Below are 24,193 nucleotides of genomic sequence, written 5' to 3' on the forward strand. Positions count from 1 at the left end.
ATGGTGAAAAGGGTCATGTAAAGGACACAGAGTGTAGTTATGCAGTGGAGAAAACTGCTGTTGCAGCTTTCTCCAGGTTTTGGTTTACCTGAAAGGGGCTCTGTAGTTTGGAGATTTCAAAGTGTCTTGGGAGGGATGGAATCTCCAACTCTGTGTCCAGGTTTTGCTGATTACAAGCAGGGTGTGTGCTCAGGTACACACAGCCCTTATAATCAAGGTTTAGGAAGACATCAGGGCTCCCAGTTGGAGACTGTTCCAGCCAGCAGACAGGAGGTCTGTTCGTGGGGAGTCAGGAGGACTCCGATACTCTCCGGGAGTCAGTGGCTGCAGGTGGCAGCCGGAGCACAGGTGTGTGCGTGAGTGAGACAGGAGACGGCCTGAGGACCAAGGCCACAGTGAAGCGGTTAGCTTTGAGGAGTTCATGGTCTGGGGACCAGCATAAAGTGCTGAGGAAGACTGCACGAGAGCGAGAGAGCCAGGTGGGCTAGTATTTTTTGTACTTACTGGCGAAGAACCCCTGCGTGGGAAACTGTTATGGACTTTCCTTATTGTTTACGTTTGCCTTTTAATAAAAGTGGGCTGCCATGCCCTTAAAAATGTATACCTGACTGCAGTGAATCACTGAAGAAATGCATCTACTGCTGAGCTGATTGTCCCCCATATCACAATATATATATATATACACATACATACACATATATATATTATATATATATATATATATATATATATATATATATATATATATATATATATATATATATATATATATATATATAATTGATCTCTAAATTAATTATTTCTTTAACCACTTTCCGATCGGCCGTTGTAGAAATACGGCCGCAAAGTGGTTGTCTAGTTCTGAGAGGCCGTTCCTGAACGGCCTCCCAGAATCGCGCTCCCGCGCGCCCCCTGGGGCGCGCACACGGGAGTGTCCGTGCTCGCCGGGTCCCAGGCACCCGACGCATCACGGATCGTGGTAAAGGGCCAATGAGAGCCGTCCTTTACCACGTGATCGCTCCGTCCAATGACGGAGTGACACGTAGCAACAAACCGGCGCATGTCAGGTTCATTTCTCTCCTCGGACGCTGTACACAGCAAATCGGTACAGCGTGCGAGGAGAGGAGTGAAAATGCAGTGGCACGCCTCCTCTGCCTCAACTGTGCCCAATTAGTACCCCATCAGTGCCTCATTCGTGCCCTATCAGTGCCTCAGCCGTGCCCCATCCATGTCTCATCCATGCATTATCCGTGCCTCATCCGTGTCACATCCGTGCCCACCCATGCCACCTCAGTGCTCATCAATGCCACATCCATGCCCACCCATACCACCTCAGTGCTCATCCATGCCCATCCGTGCCACATCTGTGCGCGCCCATGATGTCTCAGTGCTCATCCATGCCACATCCATGCTCATCCATACCACATCTGTGCCCGCTCATGCCACCTCAGTGCTCATCCATGCCACATCCATGCTCATCCATGCTCATCATCCCACATCTGTGCTCATCCATACCACGTCAGTGCTCATTCGTGCCACATCCATGCCACCTCAGTGCTCAACCGTGCCACGTCAGTGGTCATCCGTGCCACATCAATGCCACGTCAGTGCTCATCCATGCCATGTCAGTGCTCATCCATGCCACATCAGTGCACATCCATGCCACGTCAGTGCTCATCTGTGCCAAATCCATGCCACGTCAGTGCTCATCCGTGCCACATCCATGCCACGTCAGTGCTCATCCGTGTCATGTCAGTGCTCATCCATGCCACATCCATGCCACGTCAGTGCTCATCCATGCCACATCAGTGCTCATCAGTGCTCATCCGTGCCACATCAATGCCACGTCAGTGCTCATCCATGCCACATCCATGCCACGTCAGTGCTCATCCGTGCCACTTCAGTGCTCATCCGTGCCACATCAATGCCACATCAGTGCTCACCCATGCCACGTCAATGCTCATCCGTGCCACATCAATGCCACGTCAGTGCTCATCCGTGCTACATCCATGCCACGTCAGTGCTCATCCATGCCACATCCATGCCACGTCAGTGCTCATCCGTGCACATCAATGCCACGTCAGTGCTCATCCGTGCACATCAATGCCACGTCAGTGCTCATCCGTGCACATCAATGCCACGTCAGTGCTCATCCGTGCCACATCCATGCCACGTCAGTGCTCATCCGTGCCACATCCATGCCATGTCACTGCTCATCTGTGTCACATCCATGCCACATCAGGGTGCTCATCTGTGCCTCATCCATGCCACGTCAGTACTCATCCGTGCCACATCAATGCCACGTCAGGGCTAATCCATGCCACATCAGTGCTCATCAGTGCCAAATTCATCCCACGTCAGTGCTCATCAGTGCCACATACATGCCACGTCAGTACTTATCCGTGCCACATCCATGCCACATCAGTGCCACATCCATTCCACATCAGTGCTCATCAGTGCCACATCCATGCCACGTCAGTGCTCATCAGTGCCACATCCATGCCACGTCAGTGCTTATCCGGGCCACATCCATGCCACATCAGTGCCACTACAATGCTTATCAGTGCCCTACAGTGTCTCACAAAATTGTAATGGGAAGTCAGGAAATGACGGTGCTCCCTGCATGTTGGGCCTCTGTATGTGGCCAGGCTGTGGAAAAGTGTCACATATGTGGTATCGCCATACTCAGGAGGAGTTGAAGAATGTATTTTGGGGGGTGTCATTTTTGCTATGTACATGCTATTGTATTAGAAATGTCTAATAAATGGACAACTTTGTGTAAAAAAAAAAAATAAGTTTTGGTTTTCTTTCCACATTTTCCAAAAACTTGTGGAAAAAAATGACATGTTCAAAAGACACATTATGCCTCCTAGATCATGTGTTGGGGTGTTTTCTTTCCAAAATGGGGTCATTTTGTGGGTGTTTCCATTGTCCTGGTGCTCCAGGGCCTTCAAAAGTGTGATAGGTCGTCAGAAAATTATATGTGCAATTTTGCTTCTAGAACGCCTGACAGTGCTCCTTGGATGTTGGGCCTCTGTATGTGGTCAGGCTGTGGAAAAGTGTCACACATGTGGTATCGCCATACTCAGGAGGAGTAGCAGAATGTATTTTGGGGTATAGTTGCAAGTATGCCTATACAGTGTGTAAGAAATAACTTCGTAATATGACCATTTTGTGAAAAATAATTTAAAAAAAATCTTCATTTTGCAAAGAATTGTGGGAAAAAATTACAACTTCAAAAAACTCACCATGCCTTTTACTAAATACCTTGGAGTGTCTACTTTCCAAAAAGGGGTCATTTGGGGGGTATTTGTACTGTCCTGAATTGTTAGGGTCTCAAGAAATGAGATAGGTCGTCAGTACTTTAGGTGTGATCAATTTTCAATGATTGGCACCTTAGCTTGTAGACTCTATAACCTTCACAAAGACGAAAAAATGTATACTTATTTGGGTTATTTTTACTAAAGATATGTAGCAGTATAAATTTTAGTCAAAATTTATGAAGAAAAATGACTAAATTTGCAAAATTTAAAACCAAAACGAAGAAAAGTGCATTTTTTTTACAAAATTTTCGGTCTTTTTTCATTTATAGCGCAAAAAAGAAAAAACCCAATTATGATTACATACCACCAAAAGAAAGCTCTGTTTGTGTAAAAAAAAGGATGAAAATTTCATATGGGGACAGAGTTGCATAACTGAGTAATTGTCATTCAAAATGTGAGAGCACTGAAAGCTGAAAATTGGTCTGGTTAGGAAGGGGGTTCACTACACCAAAAACCTATAGACATCTATAGATCTGCGAAAGCAGATAACCAGAATTTGGTGCATACCAGTAGCGGCGTTTGGAAACTGAGGTTCTTCAACCCGTTAAGATTTTAATTCCCCACATGGCCTTTCTTCCTTCGTCTCACAGAGGACTCTCTCATCTGGTATGTATTTACACAGCATACTGCTTATTCATACTTCTCATGTCTTTTGGCAAAACAGATACTTTGTGACTTACACATTATACTTTCCTTTGTATGACTGTCTTATATTACCATTACTAAGTAGTGATTTTTGCATTTTACATTTCCAGTCTGAGATCTGGCCTCTCTTGTTGAACTATTGAAAAAGGCAAACTGACCGAAACGCGTCTGGTCCTGTCCAGACATCTCAGACACCTCCAGCATCAGAGACGTATTTATGGCCATGTTTTTATGACACATTTGCTGTTTTTTGTTATTGTTTTGGTCTATCACATGTTCTGTATTATACATATTTTGTACTACATTTGTTTAATAAATTCTATACTTAACATACTCAAGTCCTGGTTATTGCCGTAAAAGTCCCACCCTTTAGGGGAACTTCTTCCATGATATATCTCATAGGGATGTTGGCAATTCCCAGGGCAAACACTGAACTCGAATAACTTCTTCAGAACATATTTAATCATACAGTTTGTAGTGTACATAGATTTGCAAAACACGGACATAAAGGAATATTCCTGAACTTTGTTTTAGCTCATGGTTACTGTGAAATTGTGTGAAAGCAGCAGCACAGTGCATGTTATCTTAGCTTGAATTCACTGAATGAGTGTACCGAAAATGTAACTATTGCAGAATATACAGCCTCATGCTATATAACTATCCTCCATTACATGCTTAACTACATTTATTAATATATCCTAAATAGAAAACTATCTCTAGATAGATTTTTACTCCAATCATGAAAGCCAATTGGAAATCATGAAAGCCAAATCATGAAGCCAACACGAACGCCAAGACAAACTATGGGTGAGAACATAAATGCAATCCTTGAAGACTTTTGAAATTACAGTTTATGGCAAGCATGCTTAACCACTTACCGCATACTAACGTAGGTCTAGGTCGGTAAACTTTGCGGTAGTGTACCGGGATGATGCCTCTAGCTAGAGACACCATCCCGGTACCGTGGTTTGAAGCCGACGGTTGGCTTTCCGTCGGTACCGACCGATGCGGCTTGGGAGCCGCTCGATCGGTACCCGGGGGTGCGGGAGGGGACGTCCCCCCCCTCCCTCCGCCTTCCGTGGCTTTGCTCGGGGCTCCCATCCCACCGGGAGCCCCGAGCACCCAGCCGGCGCGTCCGCCGGCTGGATGGAGTCCCGATGAATGCCGGAAACGGCATCGATCGGGTCTCCGTTGACGTAACCCGGAGGCGGCGTCCATGACGTCACTTCCGGGTTACTGTGCTGCAAAAGGCGGCAAATTTGAAAATCAGCTGTATGCAAAAACGCCGTTTTTGGCGTTTTGCATACAGGGAAGTGTAGTGGAGGGGTCTAGGGTCTTTTAGACCGTCGATCCCTCCATAAAGTGTACCTGTCACACATATTGCTGTCACAAGGGATGTTTACATTGCTTGTGACAGCAATAAAAGTGATCAGATTTTTGTTTTTTTTTTAAAACTGTAATAAAGTTAAAAAAATAAATAAAATAAATGGGAAAAAAAAAAAAATTTAGCCGCCCCGTCACTGTTAGCTCGCGCACAAAAAAAAACGTATACGCAAGTCGAGCCTCAAATGAAATCGCTGTTCAAACCACACATGTGAGGTATCGCCGCGATCGCCAGAGCGTGAGCAATAATTTTAAAAAAAGAGCTACACTCTAACTCTAAACTGGTAACCGTTAAATAAATTTAAAGCGACGCAGATTGAGATCTCTATTGACCGTAGTTTGTCGCCATCCCACGGGGGGGCGCAATTTTAAACCGTAACATGTTGGGTATCTATTTACTCGGCGTGACATGTTCTTTCACAATATACAAAAAAAATGGGCTAACTTTATTGTTTAGTATTTTTTAAATGCAGTGAAATGTGATTTTTCAAAATTTTTCCAAAAAAATGGCGCTTTAAAGACCGCTGCGCAAATACCGCGTGACAAAAATTATTGCAATGACCGACATTTTATTCTCCAGAGTCTTTGCTAAAATAATATATATAATGTTTGGGGGTTCTAAGTAGTTTTCTAGGAAAAAATACTGGTTTTAACGTGTGAACAAAAAGTGTCCGAAATAGGGCTGGGGCTTAAGTGGTTAAGGTAATTCATGGCTTATGGTTCTTGCATACTATCTTAAATCTACCATGGCTGCGGAAAAGGCAAAACGCAGCAAAACCACATTGCGATTTTACAGGGTCAAAACATTCCTATCCTGAACATGATATTTTCACGTTCAGGAGAGGGAGGTTGAAGCTCAACTAAAATGCGGCAGCTCCTAAATTGTTAAAGCCTGTACATGGACACACAGGCTTGTTAAGACTTTCAACAAATAGCTACAGTGCATATTATATTGATAATCACGTTGCAAAAAAAAAAAAAAAAACTACCTTTACAGATAAGTATTGGATGAGTTTTATAGAGCTCTGTCTCAATCAAGCACAAATCTAGGCACGATAATGAATAAGCTCTAAAAGACAACGTTGCAGTGCTTGGGTGATTAGGCTGAAAATCATCTGATTGGGCAACTGTCATTCCACATAATTGGGTACCCTTACAAACCAATAATACCCTATAATACATGCATCATTGCTATTGTGACATCTCAACAGTCACCTTTCAGGGCTAGACCCCCCATTCTCAAAGAATGCAGATATTTTATAAGAATTTAGCTGATAGGATATTAAATATCCTATCAAGGCAGAACAATGAAAAAAAAAAAAAACTGAAGTCCAACAAGGTGCATGTCACCTCCTGGACGGATCTCTAATATTCACATCTGACAGGTTTATGGCTCTACTAGAGGCTGGCACCTAGCAGTGAGATGGGAGAAGCACACAAAGAAACAACGCCCGCCCCTCCCCTCTGCTGTCCATTCAGCAGAGTTCACACAAATACAAAAGGCACCTGTGATTGGGCAAGGAGGTGGTGAGGAGCAGGCTGAATTGACTACTATAGAAGATGCAGAAACCAGGCCCAGATTCGGGCTTCTGGAACTACAGCGAGAGTGGTCTTCCAGGAGTTGCATAAATCTGTCAGATATAAATAAGAGAAAAGTCCAGGAGGTGACCAGTATCTTGTTGGACTTAAGTGTGCCTTCACCATTTTACAAAAGAGCTGAATTCCTAAAACTCAGCTTTAAGGATTTTAAAATTATGGCCTACTAAAATCAACAAAGCAATTTCAAGTCAACAAAAAGCAGCAACAGAAAAACAATTATTATTATTATGAGTTTTGAACAGGTTGTTGGCTATAGAAATGCCAAGTCCCTAGGCATAATAAGTAATTTAGCTCTGGTTTACAGTATTTACACTCACTAGGATGAATTTTCTCAAATATGTTTGGTTGTGAGGTTGCAAAAATTTCAAGTAGAAGTGGCAGGTCAGAAGTCCCATCAATCACATGGACCCAACGATACAACCAGAAATCTTCACCGTCATCTGAAGAAAGAAACCCAACCCCCCCCAAAAAAAAAAAAAAAGGTTACAGCAGATGGTTCTTGTATGCCCAACAATTAAATATTCCTTAACAAAAACTACATTCCAATGCCTATGTTGTGAAGTTTGAATATGAATTCATCCACATTGCTAATAGCTACATATATGAATACGTTTGTTTCAAACAGTATAGCTTTGTTACCTCGGATCCGTTTTCGTTCACATCTTCCCACATATGTCACAAGACCAATCATATCACAGACTTGGTTATGAGGTAAATTATTCAGCTCTGATCTAAAATTGTAAAAAAACAAACTGGTGAAAAAAAAGGGACACTTTTAAAAACCTATAAATACAGTTACTATGACATTACAGCTCCAAAGTCTACAAATTAGAAAGTAAAGCCCCGTACACACACGCAGATCGTCGTCATACAAACGTCGGCGGACGAAAGCTCTGCCGATTGTATGCGTGTTAGTATGGTGCCTCCGACAGATGTCTGCACACAATCCGCGGACAAGAGTCTTTCTTGCAAACATGAAAATTTTTGTCTGCAGACACCAGAACGGACGATTGTTCGCCTGTCAGTACAGAAATCAGCCGACAGACCGCAGATTTGCAAGACTGGGCATGCTCAGAAAATAAAAAACACAGGGAAAGTTAACCATTACAGTGCTGTCCTTGTGCTGTCTTTGCACTTTTCAACAGACACCGACATCCCGGGGAGAAAAGACGAACATTTGTATGACGACGATCTGCGTGTGTGTACGGGGCTTAACAAATGAATGTCTGCACAATGCACATAGATAGATGTTTTTACTGTTGGCTCAGAATATGTAAATACTTCAGCATGCATGAGCACAGGTTAAGTTATACATTGTGAAACAGTGCCTGATGTCTGCAAGTATGGAATGAGAACGAATGTCTGTCTACCTTGCCAGCTGTAGCAGTTTTATATATATATAAAAAAAAAAATAAAATAAAAAATACAACTACCGGAGAAATTTTTTGTATACAATATATATATATATATATTATACATACATACATACATACACAAACATATATACATACATACAGTTCATATATTTTTTTTATTTATTTTAAATTGGCTAGCTCCAAATATTTTAGTTAATAGCTTTCTCTCTTCTTGCTTGTAAATACATTTATTTAAATAATTTAACATCCAGAGCAAATATTAGATCAACAAAAAAAGGCCTCTCTCTTTGGGTGGTACAGTTATGGAATTCTCTGTTCTCACTAAGGACTTTTTTGGCATGGGAATTTCCCATAACTGGTCCTACAACTCACATCAAGAGCAGAGCCAAAAAAACTATTGTAATAGAAAACGTCAGTGATGATTTGGGGAGCCATGACATCTGATGGTGTTTGGTATACTGTTTTATCAAGTCTAAAGTCAGCACAGCCCTCTACTAGGAAATTATACAGCACTTCATGCTTCCCTCTGCTTACCAGCTTTTTTGAGATGTGTATTTCATTTTCCAGCAGGACCTGCACCTGCAGACACTGCCAAAAGTACCAATACCTGGTTTAAAGGATCATGGTATTACTGTGCCTGATTGGCCAGCAAACTTGTCTGACCTAAACCCCATAGAGAATCTCTGGGGTATTGTCAAGTGGAAGATGAGACACCAGATCCAACAATGCAGATGAACTGAAAGTCACCATCAAAGAAATCTGGGCTTCCATAACACCTCAGCAGTGCCACAGGCTGATCGCCTCCATGCCATGCTACATTGATGAAGTAATTATTGCAAAAAGGAGCCCGACCAAGTATTGAGTGCATATTATATAATGTACATGGACATACAAATGTTGCCTTACTTTGAAAAGTAGTAAAATACTTTTTTTTTTTTTTATAAATTTATTTTTTTTTATTGGTCTTATGTAATATTCTTATTTTGTAAAATACTAAATTTGGGATTTTCACTAGCTGTAAGCCATAATCCTCAAAATTAAAAGAAAGAAATGCTTGAAATATATCACTCTGTGTAACGCATCTATATAAAAAAGGAATTTCACTTTTTGAATTGAATCAATGAGATAAAATAACTGATGATATTCCAATTTTAATGAGATGCACCTGTATACACACACACACACACACACACACACACACACACACCTCAGTCAGCATAAATGAGTACCACCCCAACAGATGTCAGAAAAACATTTTTTCTTTCAGAATCAACCAACTCCTGGCGGGGAAACCGTGACTCGCAGCGCCATTAGAGGGTTTTGCCAGTATTCGTTTCCGACATTGCTCGCATCTTATTCCTGGAGGCTCGGCATTACCATTTTCACAGTCTATATCTATGCAGTGTACCAAATCTTCATTTTAATAAATTCCACTGCCGTAAAATAAATTATTTTACGGCAGTGGAATTAAAATGAAGATTTGGTACACTGGAGCCTCCAGGAATAAGATGCGAGCAGGCTACTAATGAAAGAAATTTCTTAATCATAGGTGAACGATTAGGGGATCGGTCAGTCTGTGTAGGCCGATTTGGGATCACTTTAGATGCAAGCTGGGCTTGATTACAATGTCGGAAACAAATACTGGGAAAGCCCTCTAATGGCGCTGCGCGGCACGGTTTCCCCGCCAGGAGTTGGGAGGGACGACGGCAGCAGTAGCAGTATATAGGATCCTCATAGACGATTGGCTCCACCCCGCTGACGAAGTCTATGACGCAACGCGAACGGGGGAGGAGCCTGCACGTCATCACGTCGATTCCCGGAGGCTACAGGCAGTGTTTTGATGCTCAGAAAGTCCGCACTACTTTAAGTGCTTGAAATTGTAAGTGTATTTTAATATTTTATGTATAAATAAATAGCCTTATAAAACAGAGAGCACTAGATCGCTTTTTATTTCCACACCGGATGCCTTATATACCTGGAGAGAGTATCTGAAGGCGGTGATAGGAAGGCGTACCAGGCAACTGTTATTATCCCAGAGTGTATTTGACTCTCAGGAGTCTATCTCTAAGGTGCGCTGCTAATCTTACACTAGTCACCAGGAGCACTTGGAGTGAAGCATGCAGCACCTTTGATCACGTTCACGGATGAAGATTGTTTCAGTTACTACTGTGTCACTTTTTTTCACTGTGAATTGGGACTATTATTATTATCATAATAATCACGGTTTACGTTTTGATCTCATCACTTGGCATCACAGTTTATGGATTGATTTAGATTGATTTAGATAAGATTTGGTCACAAAATATATTTATATATATTTTTTATCTCTAAGGATTGATTTATTCACTTGGCGCAGCAATATTATTTATTTAGCTATGATAAGGCTTACCTATAGGTACTGTAAATATCTCCTAAACATGTACCGTTTAGGAGATATTTACCTTACATGCAGCCAGTGACGTCACTGGTGCATGCGCTCTGAAGGAACGGCCGCTCGTGCCGTTCCTTCAGAGCTCCGTGCCGTGACCGTCGGCTCCCACGCGAGTGCGTGATGTCATCGCGGCTCCGGCCAATCAGGAGGCCGGATGCCGCAATCCCGGAAGACGGGCGACTGGACAAGTCGCCCATCATACAGGTAAGCGGACGGCATGGCGGGGGCTCGTTCTAAGGTAAGTATTTCATAATGAGCTAGTATGCATTATGTGTTTCTCTTGCAGGTTGCAAAAAGAAAAAAAAAATTTTTTTGGGGTTTACAACCTCTTTAAACAAGTGTCGAGCAGACAGATGATTATAAAAAAAAAAAAAAAAAAAAAAAAAAAGATGTTAGAAGAAAACACCTTTCCATTTCATGCTGTCAGCAATGGCACCATATGAAAGAGAAATGTCACAAAGGCCTGAGAAAGAAAATTTCTTTACACCAGAAAGGTGAAGGCTACAAAAAGATCAGCAAAGCTTTACTTATCAGTCAGAATACCGTAGCAAAAGCGATACAAACATTTAGCAAAGATGGAACAGCAACCATCTCATAGAGACATCCAGGCTGTCCACAGAAGTTAACACCTCAACGTGTTCTGATGAGAAGGGGTGAAGAAAGTTGCCATGCATGTTAACTGCAGTTAGCTAAAGAAATGGAAAGCCAAACAGGTGATTGTTTCCCGTGACACAGAAGAGCGTACACCACAGAGGAATGGCATGCATTGGTGTTGTCCACAAAGGAAGCCTCTCCTAAAGCCCATACACAAAGCCCACTTTGAGAATGGGGACTACTGGGACTCTCTACTCTGGAGTGAGATCAAGATAAATATTTTTGGAACTGATTGTTTCAAAACTTTAGAGAGGTGCAAAAGGAGAAGAATACAAAGAAAAACGCATGGTGCTTACAGTAAAACATGGTGCTGGCAGTGTCCTTCTGTGGGGCTGCATGAGCGCTGCTGGTGTCAGGATCTGCATTTTATTGATGATGTCATGAATTCACAAATGTACAGCTCCATATTGAAAGAGAAGATGCTACAGTCACTCCGAGCCCTTGGTCGTCCCCAGTGGTGTCTGGTGAATAAAAAATTGGGGGGGCAGTGGCAAGCCAAACCCCCCCCCCCCTTTTTCCTCCCCCCCGGACGGATGGCTGGCCTGCAATCTGTTCTACACCCCCTCCCTCCTTCCTCCCCCCTCCTGGGATGGATGGCTGGCTGCCCATGCCGGACAGCCAGCATCCTTACCTGCTCCTTACCCGAGCGCCGCTGTGTGTCTCCTCGGCCGTATGTCCCCTCCCTCTTCCTGGCCAATGGCCAGTATAATCACATCTCTTTTTAGCCAATCAGGAAAGGGGTCTCACGACCAGCTTTCTGATTGGCTGGGAGGAGAGTCAGTATGATAATAGCGAATATTCATTCGCTATTGTCATACAACTGGGTGGACTCGGGGCGCAGGGCACCCTTTTCTGAAGCCTATGAGAGCCAGAGGACAATGATCCAAAACACACATCAAAGCCCACTGTTGCATTTCTGAATAACAGGGTGAAAGGGATTCTGTGGCTAAGTATGTCTCTTGATTTTAACCCAATCACACTCCTATAGGGAATTCTGAAGAGACAAGTTGAGCATCACTTTCCATCCAGCACCCAGGCTCTAAAAGAGGTAATTCTTGAAAAATGGAAAAAGATAGATGTTGCAATGTGCTTCCATCTTGTTCATTCCATGCCTAGAAGACTTGGTGCTGTCCTTACAAATCACTAAGGTCATACAGAATACTAGATGGGAGTAATTTTTATTGTGGGGTGTATTCTTTTTGGCATCAACTAATTTGAGTAAAACTGAAGATTTGGAATCCAAGTTATATAACCTTACTTTCATGTAATGAGCTAAACAAATGTTAAAAACTGGATTTTTGACTTACCGTAAAATCCTTTTCTCTGATGTTCATTGACGGACACAGCTCCATATGTTCTTTGACCCTTGGGTTATGCTGTTCTCCATAGGAGAAGGACTAAGAGGAAAAGGAATTGACTACGCATATAGGGCAGTCCCAGGGGGGTATACTCCACTTCAGTTTTGTAACAAGCAGTGTCAGAAGAATACATACCCACTCACAAAGGGGTGGGTGCTGTATCCGTCAATGAACATCAGAGAAAAGGATTTTACACAGTGAGACAAAAATCCAGTTCTCTTTCATTCATTGACGGACACAGCTCCATATCTTCTTTGACCATTGGGACATCACAAAGCAGTGTCAACATGAAGGGTGGAAAAAAAACACAGCAATAAACATTTCCCAAAGGAGCTAAACTTAGTCAACCAGGTAAACCAGGAGCTCAACCAGGAACAACTGGAGCTCACCTACCAGGAAAAAAAAATACACCCTCAAGAGGCAAGAGCCTCTGCAACCGCAGCCTCCAAATCTTTGTGGCAGATGCTAGTACATCCACTATGTAAAACTTTGTGAATGTGTGCACAGACAACCAGGTGGCCGCCCTGCAAACCTGTACCACTGACGCCCAATGAAGGAAGGCCCAAGAAGCACTAAGCGCCCTCGTAGAATGCGCCTTAACAGAGAAAGGAGGAACCTGCCCCTTAATAGAATAGGCTTGCACCACTGTCTGCCTGATCAATCTGGAAATGGTCGCCGCAGATGCGGCCTGCCCCTTACGAGATCCATCCGAACGGACAAATAAAGGATTCAGATTTTCGGAATGACTCAGTGGCCGCCAGGTAAACCCTGCCTGATTGCCCGAAGCACATCCAGGGACTGTAAAGCAATTTCTTTAGGAAGTTTCAGCTTAGGGCAACACAATGTCTTCATTTAAATGGAAATCCGAGACGACCTTAGGACCAGACTGGCATCTGTTAAAACCACAGTCCAGTACTGGGGGGGAAGAAAGGACTTTCCCTGTTGAAGCACTGGGGAACGAAGCCACCATATCAAGGATCCCCTCGTTCCCAGGCTCAAGATCAGATTGTCCAAAGATTGTGGATTCTTGTCCCATTTGGCAAGAATCTCCTTTTGCACAGGCCTGGTATGGAACTGAGCAAAATGAAACCGCCTTGAAGGTGGAGACCTTCAAGCCCAGCACATGAATGCAAGTCCTGAGAGATGACAGACGGTTGGATAAATAGAGTCGAATCGCATCCTGCAACTTCTGGAGTTGCGTCTCGGGAAGAAACATCGGGCTAAGGCTGAATCCAGAGTCAGGCCCAAGCAATCCAGTCTGATGGACGGAATCAGAGCTGATTTCTGAAAATTCAGTTTCCAGCCGAACTCTTGCAGAGTTCGCACAGTGATGTCCAAATTGTCTTGTAAGACAGACAGAGACTCTGCTTGCAGAGGATCGTTCAGGTACCCTGGTACCGCAATTCCCCTCTCCCTGAGCAAGGCCAACATCGGGGCCAACACCTTTGTAAAAACTAGAGGAGCTGAGGCGAGACCAGAGGGTAACGCCACGAATAGATAGTGCTCCTTGCCCACAGATATGGGGATATGGAGGTAAGCGTTCTTGATACCGATAGAGGCCAAAAAATCCACTTGATGAAGGGGATGCCACTACCATGCGAAAGGACTCCATCTGGAATTTCTGAACCCACACAAAGCAGTTCAGGGCCTTGAGCCGCACCTTGAAACCGAGGAAACCAATCTTGGAATGGGGGTGCTATGGGCCAGCAGTACGCTGCAAGGCAGGACGTGACCAGGGCTATGCATCCTCGCAAGACTAACTCGCCGGCCATCCCCCGTCCATTGGGGCGACATCGCTGCCAACCTAGCGCGGAGCTAAATTTGGGTCACGCTCGCTGGCCAGACTGGGAAGACCGTAAAGATCTAGAATATCCAGTGCGTCGCCAAGTCTGGCTGTTGATTGTAGTTCTCTCTTGCAAGGACCAGAGATCCCAGCAAGTAACCAGGTCCTTACTCCTGACTAGGCAGAAAAAAAACTGAAGTCCTATAGTAGGAAATTGGAGTATACCCCCTGGGACTGCCCTTTAGGCGTAGTTAATTCCTTTTCTGCCTTATCCTACCCCTATGGAGAGCAGCATAGCCCAAGGGTCAAAGAAGATATGGAGCTGTGTCCATCAATGCATAACCACACCTATGGGGGCTGTCCCTTCAGGCATACCCCTCACACTCTGCTATCATTAATCAGTTTACTTGCAAGCAGTGTTTAGAAGACAAAAAACCCCATACACTCAGAAGTAGAGGGGCGGGTGCTGCATCTTCATTATTAGTAGGGATGTCTCAAAGCAGTATATTTATTTAGAAAGGGGTGGGAAGACAACACACATGGAGCTCAACCAGGAACAACCGGAGCTCTCCCAGAACAAAATTACATCCTCAAAAGAGTAACAAAAGAAAAAAAAAAAAAAAAGTTCTCTTCCAAACTGCAGCCTGCAAAACCTTGCAGTCAAAAGAAGCATCCGTGGATAGCAACATATCTACATTATAGAATTTTGTATAAACGTATGCACCAAGTTGCCACCTTGCACACTTGCAGCACTCAGCGCTCTCATTGAATGTGCCTTAACCGGGAAAGGAGGAACCTGACCCTTCAGTGAATAAGACTTTACCACCCTCTGCCTGATCCACATGGAAATGGTCTCAGCAGACGCAGCCAATCCCTTATGAGGTCCATCAGAAAGGACAAAAAGAGCGTCTGATTTTCGAAAAGATTTGGTTGCCTCCAAATAAACCTTGATCGCCCGAACCACATCCAAAGAAGGCAAAGCATATTCCTAAGGCAGAGTGAAGGCAACACAATGTCTTCATTCAAATGAAAATTAGAAACCACCTTAAGGAGAAAACTGATGGACAACGCCGCCATGCAGATACTCTGCGAGCAGAAGTAATAGCCATTAAGAAGGCAACCTTCTAAACAACAAAGGCAGAGAAATCTCCCAAATGTTTTTTTTTTTTTTTTTTAAAGGTGGCTTTTGAAGAACGGATAACACCAGATTGAGATCCCACGGAGCCAGCGGAGATTGTCTCGGAGGAGCCATATGGTGCACTCCCTGGATGCAAGTAGGAATCAATGCATGCTTAGCTAATTTGCATTGAAATTATATAGCCAAAGATGAGACTTAGCCTTGATTGTGCCCAACGCCAACCGCTGTTCAACTCCTTTGTACAGAAAGATCAAAATCCTAGCTAAAGAAAAACAAGCGAAGATGCACCTTCAGTGATTCACACCATGAGATGTATGACTTCCACGTACAATGCTAAATCTTCCTGGAAGTCTACTTCCTAGCCTTCAAGAGCATAGGAATCACAGAGTCAGAAAGGCCCCTATCCCGCAACACCTGGCTTTCAACAGCCAAGCCATTAAAGCCAACGACTGTAAAGCAGGATGGAAGATCGAGCCTTGAGACAGCAGATCTTCCCTGAGAGGAATTCTCCAAGGACCAGCCTTACTGGGTCTGCGTACCAAGACGGGGAGACCAGTCTGGAGTCACCAGAATGACCGGAATTGAATTCCACTTCTATTCTGCGTAGAAGCCCCAGCAGAATTTTAAATGGGGGAAATGCATAAATCAGCCGATACTGACCCCCAAGGAGCCACCAGTGTGTCTGTGGCGTCGGCCAGAGGATCTTGAGACCTGGCTATGAACCTCTGAACCTTCTTTTTGAGGCAAGAAGCAAAAACAGATCGAACTTGGGATTCCCCACACCGAACACACCGGAGATAAACGCTGGAAAAAAGCTTTCACCCAGGTCAGAATCTCGGCCACCTCCTTGGCTGCCAAGACACTCTTGGTGCCCCCCTGGTGATTGATGCAAGTCACAGCCGTGGCATTGTCTGATTGAATCCAAACCGGACAATCTTGCAGATGAGTTGTCGACATAGCCTTAATGCTCTGAGCTCCAAAAATGTTCTAAACCTTGACTCTTCCATCATCCGGGTACCCTGGTCACAGAACTTCCCCAGCACCCCACCGCAGCCTGACAGGCTGGCGTCCGTGGTTACTACGGTCCAAAACAACGGAAGGAAGGACCTGCCCTGGCACAGAGCTGTAAACTGAATCCACTACAACAAAGCAGATTTCATGTTGTGGCTCAACCGAATCATAGAATCCAAGGACTTTGGATCCTTGTTCCACTTGACCAGAATCTCCCTTTGCAACGGTCTTGTGGGGAACTGAGCAAAGGAGACCGCCTCGAAGGGTGGAGATAATCAGACCCAAAGCCCACATGCAAACTCGCAGAGAGGACAGATTGTTGTCAAGCAACAACCGAATCGCCCCCTGAAACTTTTGTAGCTTGTCCGGGGGGAGGGGGGTAGTCCAGTCTCAGGACAGGAGTCAGCACGGATTTCATGAGGTTGATGTTCCAACTGAACACTTGTAGAGTCTTGACAGTCTTGACAGTGATCTCCAAATCCCCCAACAAGGCTGAGTGAGAGTCCGCTCTCAACAGGAAATCGTCCAGGTACCCTATTACCGCAATCCCCCGCTGGCTAACAATGCTAATACCGGCGCTAGAACCTTGGTAAACACTCTGGGAGCGGAGGCAAGACCAAAAGGGTAATGCCACAAATAGATAATGTTCATCTGCTACTGCAAAGAGAAGAAACCGCCGGATTCCAGCGTAAATAGGGATGTGTAGATATGCGTCCTTGATATCTATGGAGGAAAAAACTCTTCCTGATGAAGAGACGCCACTACTGTGCGGATGGAATCCATCCGAAACCTTTGTACTCCCCAGAAGCGATTCAGAGCCTTGAGATCCAGAATGGGACACACCTCCTGTCTGGGCACTGTGAATAGGTTTGAATAAAACCCTTAAAACCGTTCCCGAGATGGAACCAGTACAATCCCTCCTTGTCACAGGAAATCTTGTACCGCCCCACGCAGATCCTGTAACCGGACTGGGGATCATTTTAGATTGGACGGGAAGAACCTGTCAAACGGACGAGACTGGAATTCGATCTTGTACCCTGATCGGGTCAGTTCGTGAACCCACTTGTCCTCAATCAAGGAAGTCCAGGGTTCCTGAAAGAAACAAAGACGTCCCCCCACCCCAGAACCGGGTTAGGGAGCCCCTTCATGCAGCTAAGGACTGGTCGGCAGGCCCAGATTTTCCGGATTTAGTCTTTCTAGACCATGGCTTCTTGGGACCCCCAGAAGACCTAAACGATTTTTCTTTCTTTCTTTCTCTTGCAACCTGGAAGCACAAAAAAACAAACAAAAAAAAAACAAACAGTCATGAACATTAAAGGAAGTCCCCCGCCTAGGACGTGGCGCCTTACTTTTTGAAGATTGGGGCAGATTAGTGCCCTGTGATACCTTTGATAAACTCATCCAGAGAGGATCCAAACAGCCTCTCCCCTGAAAACAGAAGATCAGCCACAGCCTTTTTTGAGGCCTGGTCAGCCGACCAGCATTTCTGCGTTGCCAAGCGCCTAATCGCAATCCCTACTGCCGACGTCCTGGCCACTAACAGAGCTGAATTCAGGGACGTATCACACATGAATACCAGAGCTTGAGCCAACTGGTCTAGTAATTCCAGCACCAGAACATTCACATAGGTAGTCTTTAACCACTTGCCGCCTGCTCACGTTGAGCCTACTGCGGCAAAGTGGTTCGTTATCGCCTGACGACGTAGACCTACGTCGTCAGACACTCCCCTTTCTCGGCGGCGCGCATGCCGCCGGAGGCTCGCCCCCGCTGTATTCAGTCACAGCGGGAGTCGGGCCAGGGGAGGAGCAGCGGCGATCGCCGCTGCTCTTCCCCGATCGTCGGGGAATCGAGTGTGGAGATCCGCCCGCCTGTGTAAACACAAGCGGGCAGATCTCTGAAGTGACAGGCAGGGTCAGATTGTAGGGTTCAGCATAGTTGAACCCTCGATCTGTCCTTGTGTCACTCAGTCACCCCCCCCCCCCCCACACGTCAGTAAGCACCAGGCATACATTAACCCCTTCCTCTCCAATAAAATTAACCCCTTCCCTGCCAGTGTCATTTTTACAGTAACAGTGCATATATATAGCACTGATTACTGCAGTAATGTCACTGGTACCCCCAAAAGTGTCAAAAATGTCAGTCAGGGGTCCGATCTGTCCGCCGCAATGTCGCAGTCCCGCAAAAAATCGCAGATCGCCGCCATTACGCGTTAAAAAAAAAACACCAAAAATGACAGAAATCTTTCCCTTAGTTAGTAAACGCAATAACTTTTGCGCAAACCAATCAAAATACGCTTATTGTGATTTTTTTTTACCAAACATAGGTAGCATAAAACAAATTGGCCAAAAATTTAAAAAAAAATTGATTTTTACATTTTTGGGGGGGAATTTCATATAAAAAAAAAAAATTTGAAAAATATTGTTATTTTTTCAAAATAAACGCTCTTTTTTTGTTTATAGCGCAAAAAGTAAAAATCGCACAGGTGATCAAATACCACCAAAAGAAAGCTCTGTTTGTGGGGAAAAAAGGACGTAAATTTCCTTTGGGTACAGCGTTGCACGACCGCGCAATTGTCCGTTAAAGTCGCACAGTGCCGAATCGCAAAAAGTGGCCCAGACGTAAGACAGCAAAATCCTCTAGTGGTAAAGTGGTTAACCTGTGACCTGCCACCACGTATAAATTGTGAAACAGACGATTCCACCTGTCTATCCAGGGGATCCAGAAAAGTTGACGATTCTTCCACCGGTACCAGAGTCGCCTTATTCAACCTGGTCACCAGAGAATCTACTTTTGGTGGAACAGTCGACCTATTGGACACCGTCTCCGCAAAGGGGTAACGGCATGCAAAACGCTTAGGCATCACCAACATGTGCTTAATGCGTCTCCATTCATCTACAATGGAGTGAAAAAATTCTGGGCAAGGAAACACTTTCCCCAACTTAGGGGATTTGTGGGAGCGAAGACACCTGCGCACTTGACGCTGTGGGTTCATTAGCCATTTTTAGAGTTTTACCGCAAAGATGCTATCAGAGCTTCCACCAATGCGCATTCCCGCGCTGCGGTTCATGAGGACAGGACCTCCTTACCGTCAGAATGCGAAGACACCGACCCCTCAAGGTGGACTTCATCCGTGGCAACCACATCAATCTCTGAGTCCAAAAACTCTGCTGATGGAGGTGAAAGCGGAGGGCGTTTGCGGCTGACCGCACCAGAAATGATAAAATCTACCTTGGACATCAAATTTTGCAAAAAAAAAACAAAAACTGCAATCTGGCTCAGACTGGGAACCGAAAGGTCCCGCAATCGCTCCCAGGGGGTCTGCAGGTGACATTTTTATCTCGGGACTACAAGTTCTGTTATAGGAATTTTTAGGGTACTGTCCTTTTAAGACCGCGAAAAACGCGGTCCAACCGCCAACACTGTAGCTCTCAATCCCTGATAATTATATAATAGAGCAGATGAGGAAAAACCTCATGAAAAACATTACCAGACCACAAAAAGCTGCCAGGACGATCAGTGTATGATAGCGACAGAACAGGAAGAGGAAGAGAAAACTCTGCCTCTATCTTTAAAAAGCCATGCCGCAAACCTGTCCAGCCCATGGACCTCAAAAACATGGCCGGTCATAAATTCTCAATAATGAATTATATAAAATGGTTGCCCATGCAATCTTAATGGAAACATATTTATTTGGAAGGATTGGGAAACAGGGATTTCAGGCACAAGAGTTTTTAAAAAAATTATTCCATCATGGCGGAGGTTCCCCATCCGGTGAGGACTGTGCGGAAGCTGGGAACAGTGTGGCAAGGGCCGATATACAAGCAGAGGAGACATGCTCCCTACATTAAGCTCTCGTCCTTTCCAAGTTTGATAATAGACATGGAGTGATTACCCTCACCCTCATTACTATGTCACTATATATTGCCTATGTTTGAGCTTCCCAAAACGCACAGTCCTCCTCGTTAAAGAATTCCCTATGGAAATTGAGATATGTGCCTGATTACTATATGTACAGACAAAAGAAATGATATGCTCCAGATGAAGCTTTTTGTCTAAGAAAGCGAAACATGTTGAGCAAAGGTCATATGTTACATGGTGAATGTTAATCTATACTCTCAGTTGACCCCGCTGACCGGCACCTTACTACTTGGGTGTCCGCCGGCGGTTCTCTTCTGATACTGAGTAACACGGTTCCAAGAATTATATGATTACCAATGATCTTGTACTTTGAACTGTATGTAAATCACTGTTATAAGTTCTATGCACTGAGATATTGTATAGTATAGACCATTTATTGGTCTCACTGTGTCCTCAACACACAATTATTTGCCTGTATTTTTCCATGATTTTAAAATATTTTTTTGTTGAATAAAAGAATAATTTTTTTAAAAACTCTTGTGCCTGAAATCCCTGTTTCCCAATCCTTCCAAATGAATTAGTCAATTGAGGATAGAGGCACACCCTAAATGGATACGTCATGGCCAAGATGGCTGCTATCTGTGGACACATGACTTGTAAAATAATTTTAATGGAAACATAGAAATCATGAACCAAAGCAAAATGGTGGCTCCCACGGTGCGCCATGCGGTCTCAAGGACCCCCCAAAGGGGTCCCAGAACAATAGGCATCTAACCGAGGGAGCCTCTAAGGTCCAACCATTCCAGGGAGGGGCCAACGACCACCCCAAGACCGCCAGGGGTTTTGGGGGGCAACATTTACTTCCCATACCACGGTACCAGGTGGGCGCCACTTCGAGATAGATCACCTCCCACCCGGGATGGGGGTGCTGTCAGCCAAGGGGAAGCTGCGACCCAGGGTGTTCCAGGTCGATGCATCCCAGCAAGATGGTCCACTCGTAGGCTCGTCCCGATCTATCGGGGCACCGTCGAGGCGAGGCCTAGTTCTGTACTATGACCTGCTCTCGCTTGATGGCCAGGCCGAGAGACCTTAAAGCGGAGTTCCACCCTAAAATTAAAAACTTACCTCCATCTTCTCACTCCGGGTCACCTGAAAAACAAATGGATAATCGCAATTTTTTTTTTTTTCTTACTTACCTGGTTTAGAAGAAAATATACTTACCTTACTTCTATAAAATTGTGTTGCGCAGAATAAAAATCTATATAATAAATGCTTTTAATAAATAATTGCATAAGCTGGTACAACCAATGATGTCCTTCCTCAAATAAAAGTCTGGTGTGCAAATAACAATATCAAATGTTAAAAATATTGGTGAATAAAATTAATATAATAAATAGGATGCTCTCAATAAATCCTCTAAAAACTTTCATATAAGTGTAAAGTGCATATGCTGTGCAATATCCATCAATACATAAAACCACAGTGATAAACCAAAAATAAAAACCTTTGCAAATTAATCCTATTATGACATGCAAATATCCATAAATACAACCAATCTTATATATAGTGTCCAATAAAAAAATAATTAAATATGGTAATATAGTGTCCAAAAGATAAAAATAAAAAATCAAGTCCAAAGTGAATCTGTGCAAATAACAAACTATGCTGTGCTCAAAACCACCAAAAGGTGGCAGGTGCTCCCCAGACTTGTGAGTGACTGGGATGTCACCGATCCTAAAAACGCTGTGCACCCCCCTCGTGAGTGGGCGCTCACTTCAGAAAAGATTAAACCAGGAACATCAATTGGGGCTCCTAAACAGGGATAGCCCTTCCCAGTGATACTATGGTCCGTGGCTCTGAAGTCAGCCCTTATAACGTAGCTCAGGTGAGCTGCTTCATCCACATCCTCTTACTCCAGCACAGGGTGTCACCACATGATATGCAAGAAATAAAATCTCCAATAGTGCTTATACCTTTAAGATACTTTATTTCAAACAAAAAGAACCGATGTAAACTCACATTTAATGGTGCAAACATGCACCTTTTGCAGGCAGTGTGCAATCAAACAATCCAAGCCATGATGGCAAAGCAGGAGACGCTGCGGCTGTGTATCCTCTCCTATACCGAGGCAGCCAGACAGTCTCACACTCAGTAAAGCGCTCCGTCCGTCCTAGCCCTTCCCCTACGCGTGACGACACAGGGACCTTGTGTCTTCCTGTCTTGCCCAATCATATCCCCCTGAGGAAGACACGAGGTCCCTGTGTCGTCACGCGTAGGGGAAGGGCTAGGACGGACGGAGCGCTTTACTGAGTGTGAGACTGTCTGGCTGCATCGGTATAGGAGAGGATACACACCCACAGCCAGAGCCGGGACAAGGCCATCCAGCGCCCAGGGCGAAGACACCAAACTGCGCCCCCCCCCCCCACAAGATGTAGGAGCATAATGTTTTAGCAATATAAAAAAGAGAATTGAGCACTAATTGGCACACTTAGCCCTAAGCAGATATTCCCTTTCCAAGCCAAATATTTCCACAAACAAATATCCTCCCTCCTCCCAGTACACATCTCTCCCTTCTGAAATCTCCCTCCCTGCACAAATCTTTCCCCCCATCCTCTCTAAGCTCAAAGCCTCTCTCTTCCCAAATGTTCCCTGCTAGCACAACTATCCCTCCTCAAAAAAGCACTGTTAGCACACATTCTCACCCCTGAAATTTCCCCTCCAAAACACAAATTCTCCCCTCTCCAAATACTCCCTCCCAGCACAAATCTTCTCCTCCCCAAAATGTCCCTTCCTAGCACAAATACCCATCAATTTTCCTACTAGCACAAATCCTCTCCCCCAAATCCCCCCCCCCCCCTCCAAAAAAAATGTTTTCCCTTCTTGCACGAATGCCCCCTCCTAGCACAAATCCTCTTCCCCCCATCCCCCCAGCACAAACCCCCCAAATTCCTCCTCCTAGCACATCCCACCAAATTCCCCCTCCTAGCACAAATCCTACCCCCAAATTTCCCCTCTAGCACAAATACCCCCAATCATCCCTACTAGCATAAATCCCCCCCTTTCCCATTTCTAACAGCCCAAAAACTCCCCATCCTGGCACAAATCCCCATCACCTCTTCTAGCCCAACCCCCCAAATACCCTCTTAGCCCAAATCCCCCCCATCCACCCAGCACAAATCCCCCCTCCTGGCACAAATCCTCTTCCCTCCATCCCCACAGCAAAAATACCCCCTCCTGGCACAAATCCTCTCCCCCCCCCTTCCCACAGCACAAATATCCCTCCTGGCACAAATTCTCTTCCCTCCATCCCCACAGCAAAAATCCCCCCTCCTGGCACAAATCCTCCCCCCCATCCCAGCAGCACAAATCCCCCCTCCTAGCACAAACCCTCTTCCCCCATCTACCCAGCACATATACCCCCTCCTGGCACAAATCCTCTCCCCCCCCACCCCAGCAGCACATATCCCCCCCTCCTGGCACAAATCCTCTCCCCCCCCATCCCAGCAGCACATATCCCCCCTCCTGGCACAAATCCTCTCCCCCCCATCCCAGCAGCACATATCCCCCCTCCTGGCACAAATCCTCCCCCCCCCCATCCCAGCAGTACATATCCCCCCTCCTGGCACAAATCCTC

The 24,193-nt window shown here is 44.9% G+C and overlaps 1 protein-coding gene across 1 annotated transcript in view; it reads right to left on the reverse strand.

Moving 5' to 3' along the window:
- Positions 1–24,193, reverse strand: part of RADX (RPA1 related single stranded DNA binding protein, X-linked) — a gene marked incomplete at its 3' end in the record, with an annotated part of 178,989 nt that overhangs the window by 89,670 nt on the left and 65,126 nt on the right. Inside the window, exons 5-6 of the mRNA XM_082264176.1 lie at positions 7,590–7,681; positions 7,268–7,390 (exon numbers count right to left, since the gene is read on the reverse strand). Coding sequence (XP_082120302.1) covers positions 7,268–7,390; positions 7,590–7,681 — 215 coding nt within the window. The remainder of the gene's footprint in view (positions 1–7,267; positions 7,391–7,589; positions 7,682–24,193) is intronic.

This window comes from Pelophylax lessonae (assembly GCF_965119305.1).
Source record: "Pelophylax lessonae genome assembly, chromosome: 7".
Taxonomy (NCBI): domain Eukaryota; kingdom Metazoa; phylum Chordata; class Amphibia; order Anura; family Ranidae; genus Pelophylax; species Pelophylax lessonae.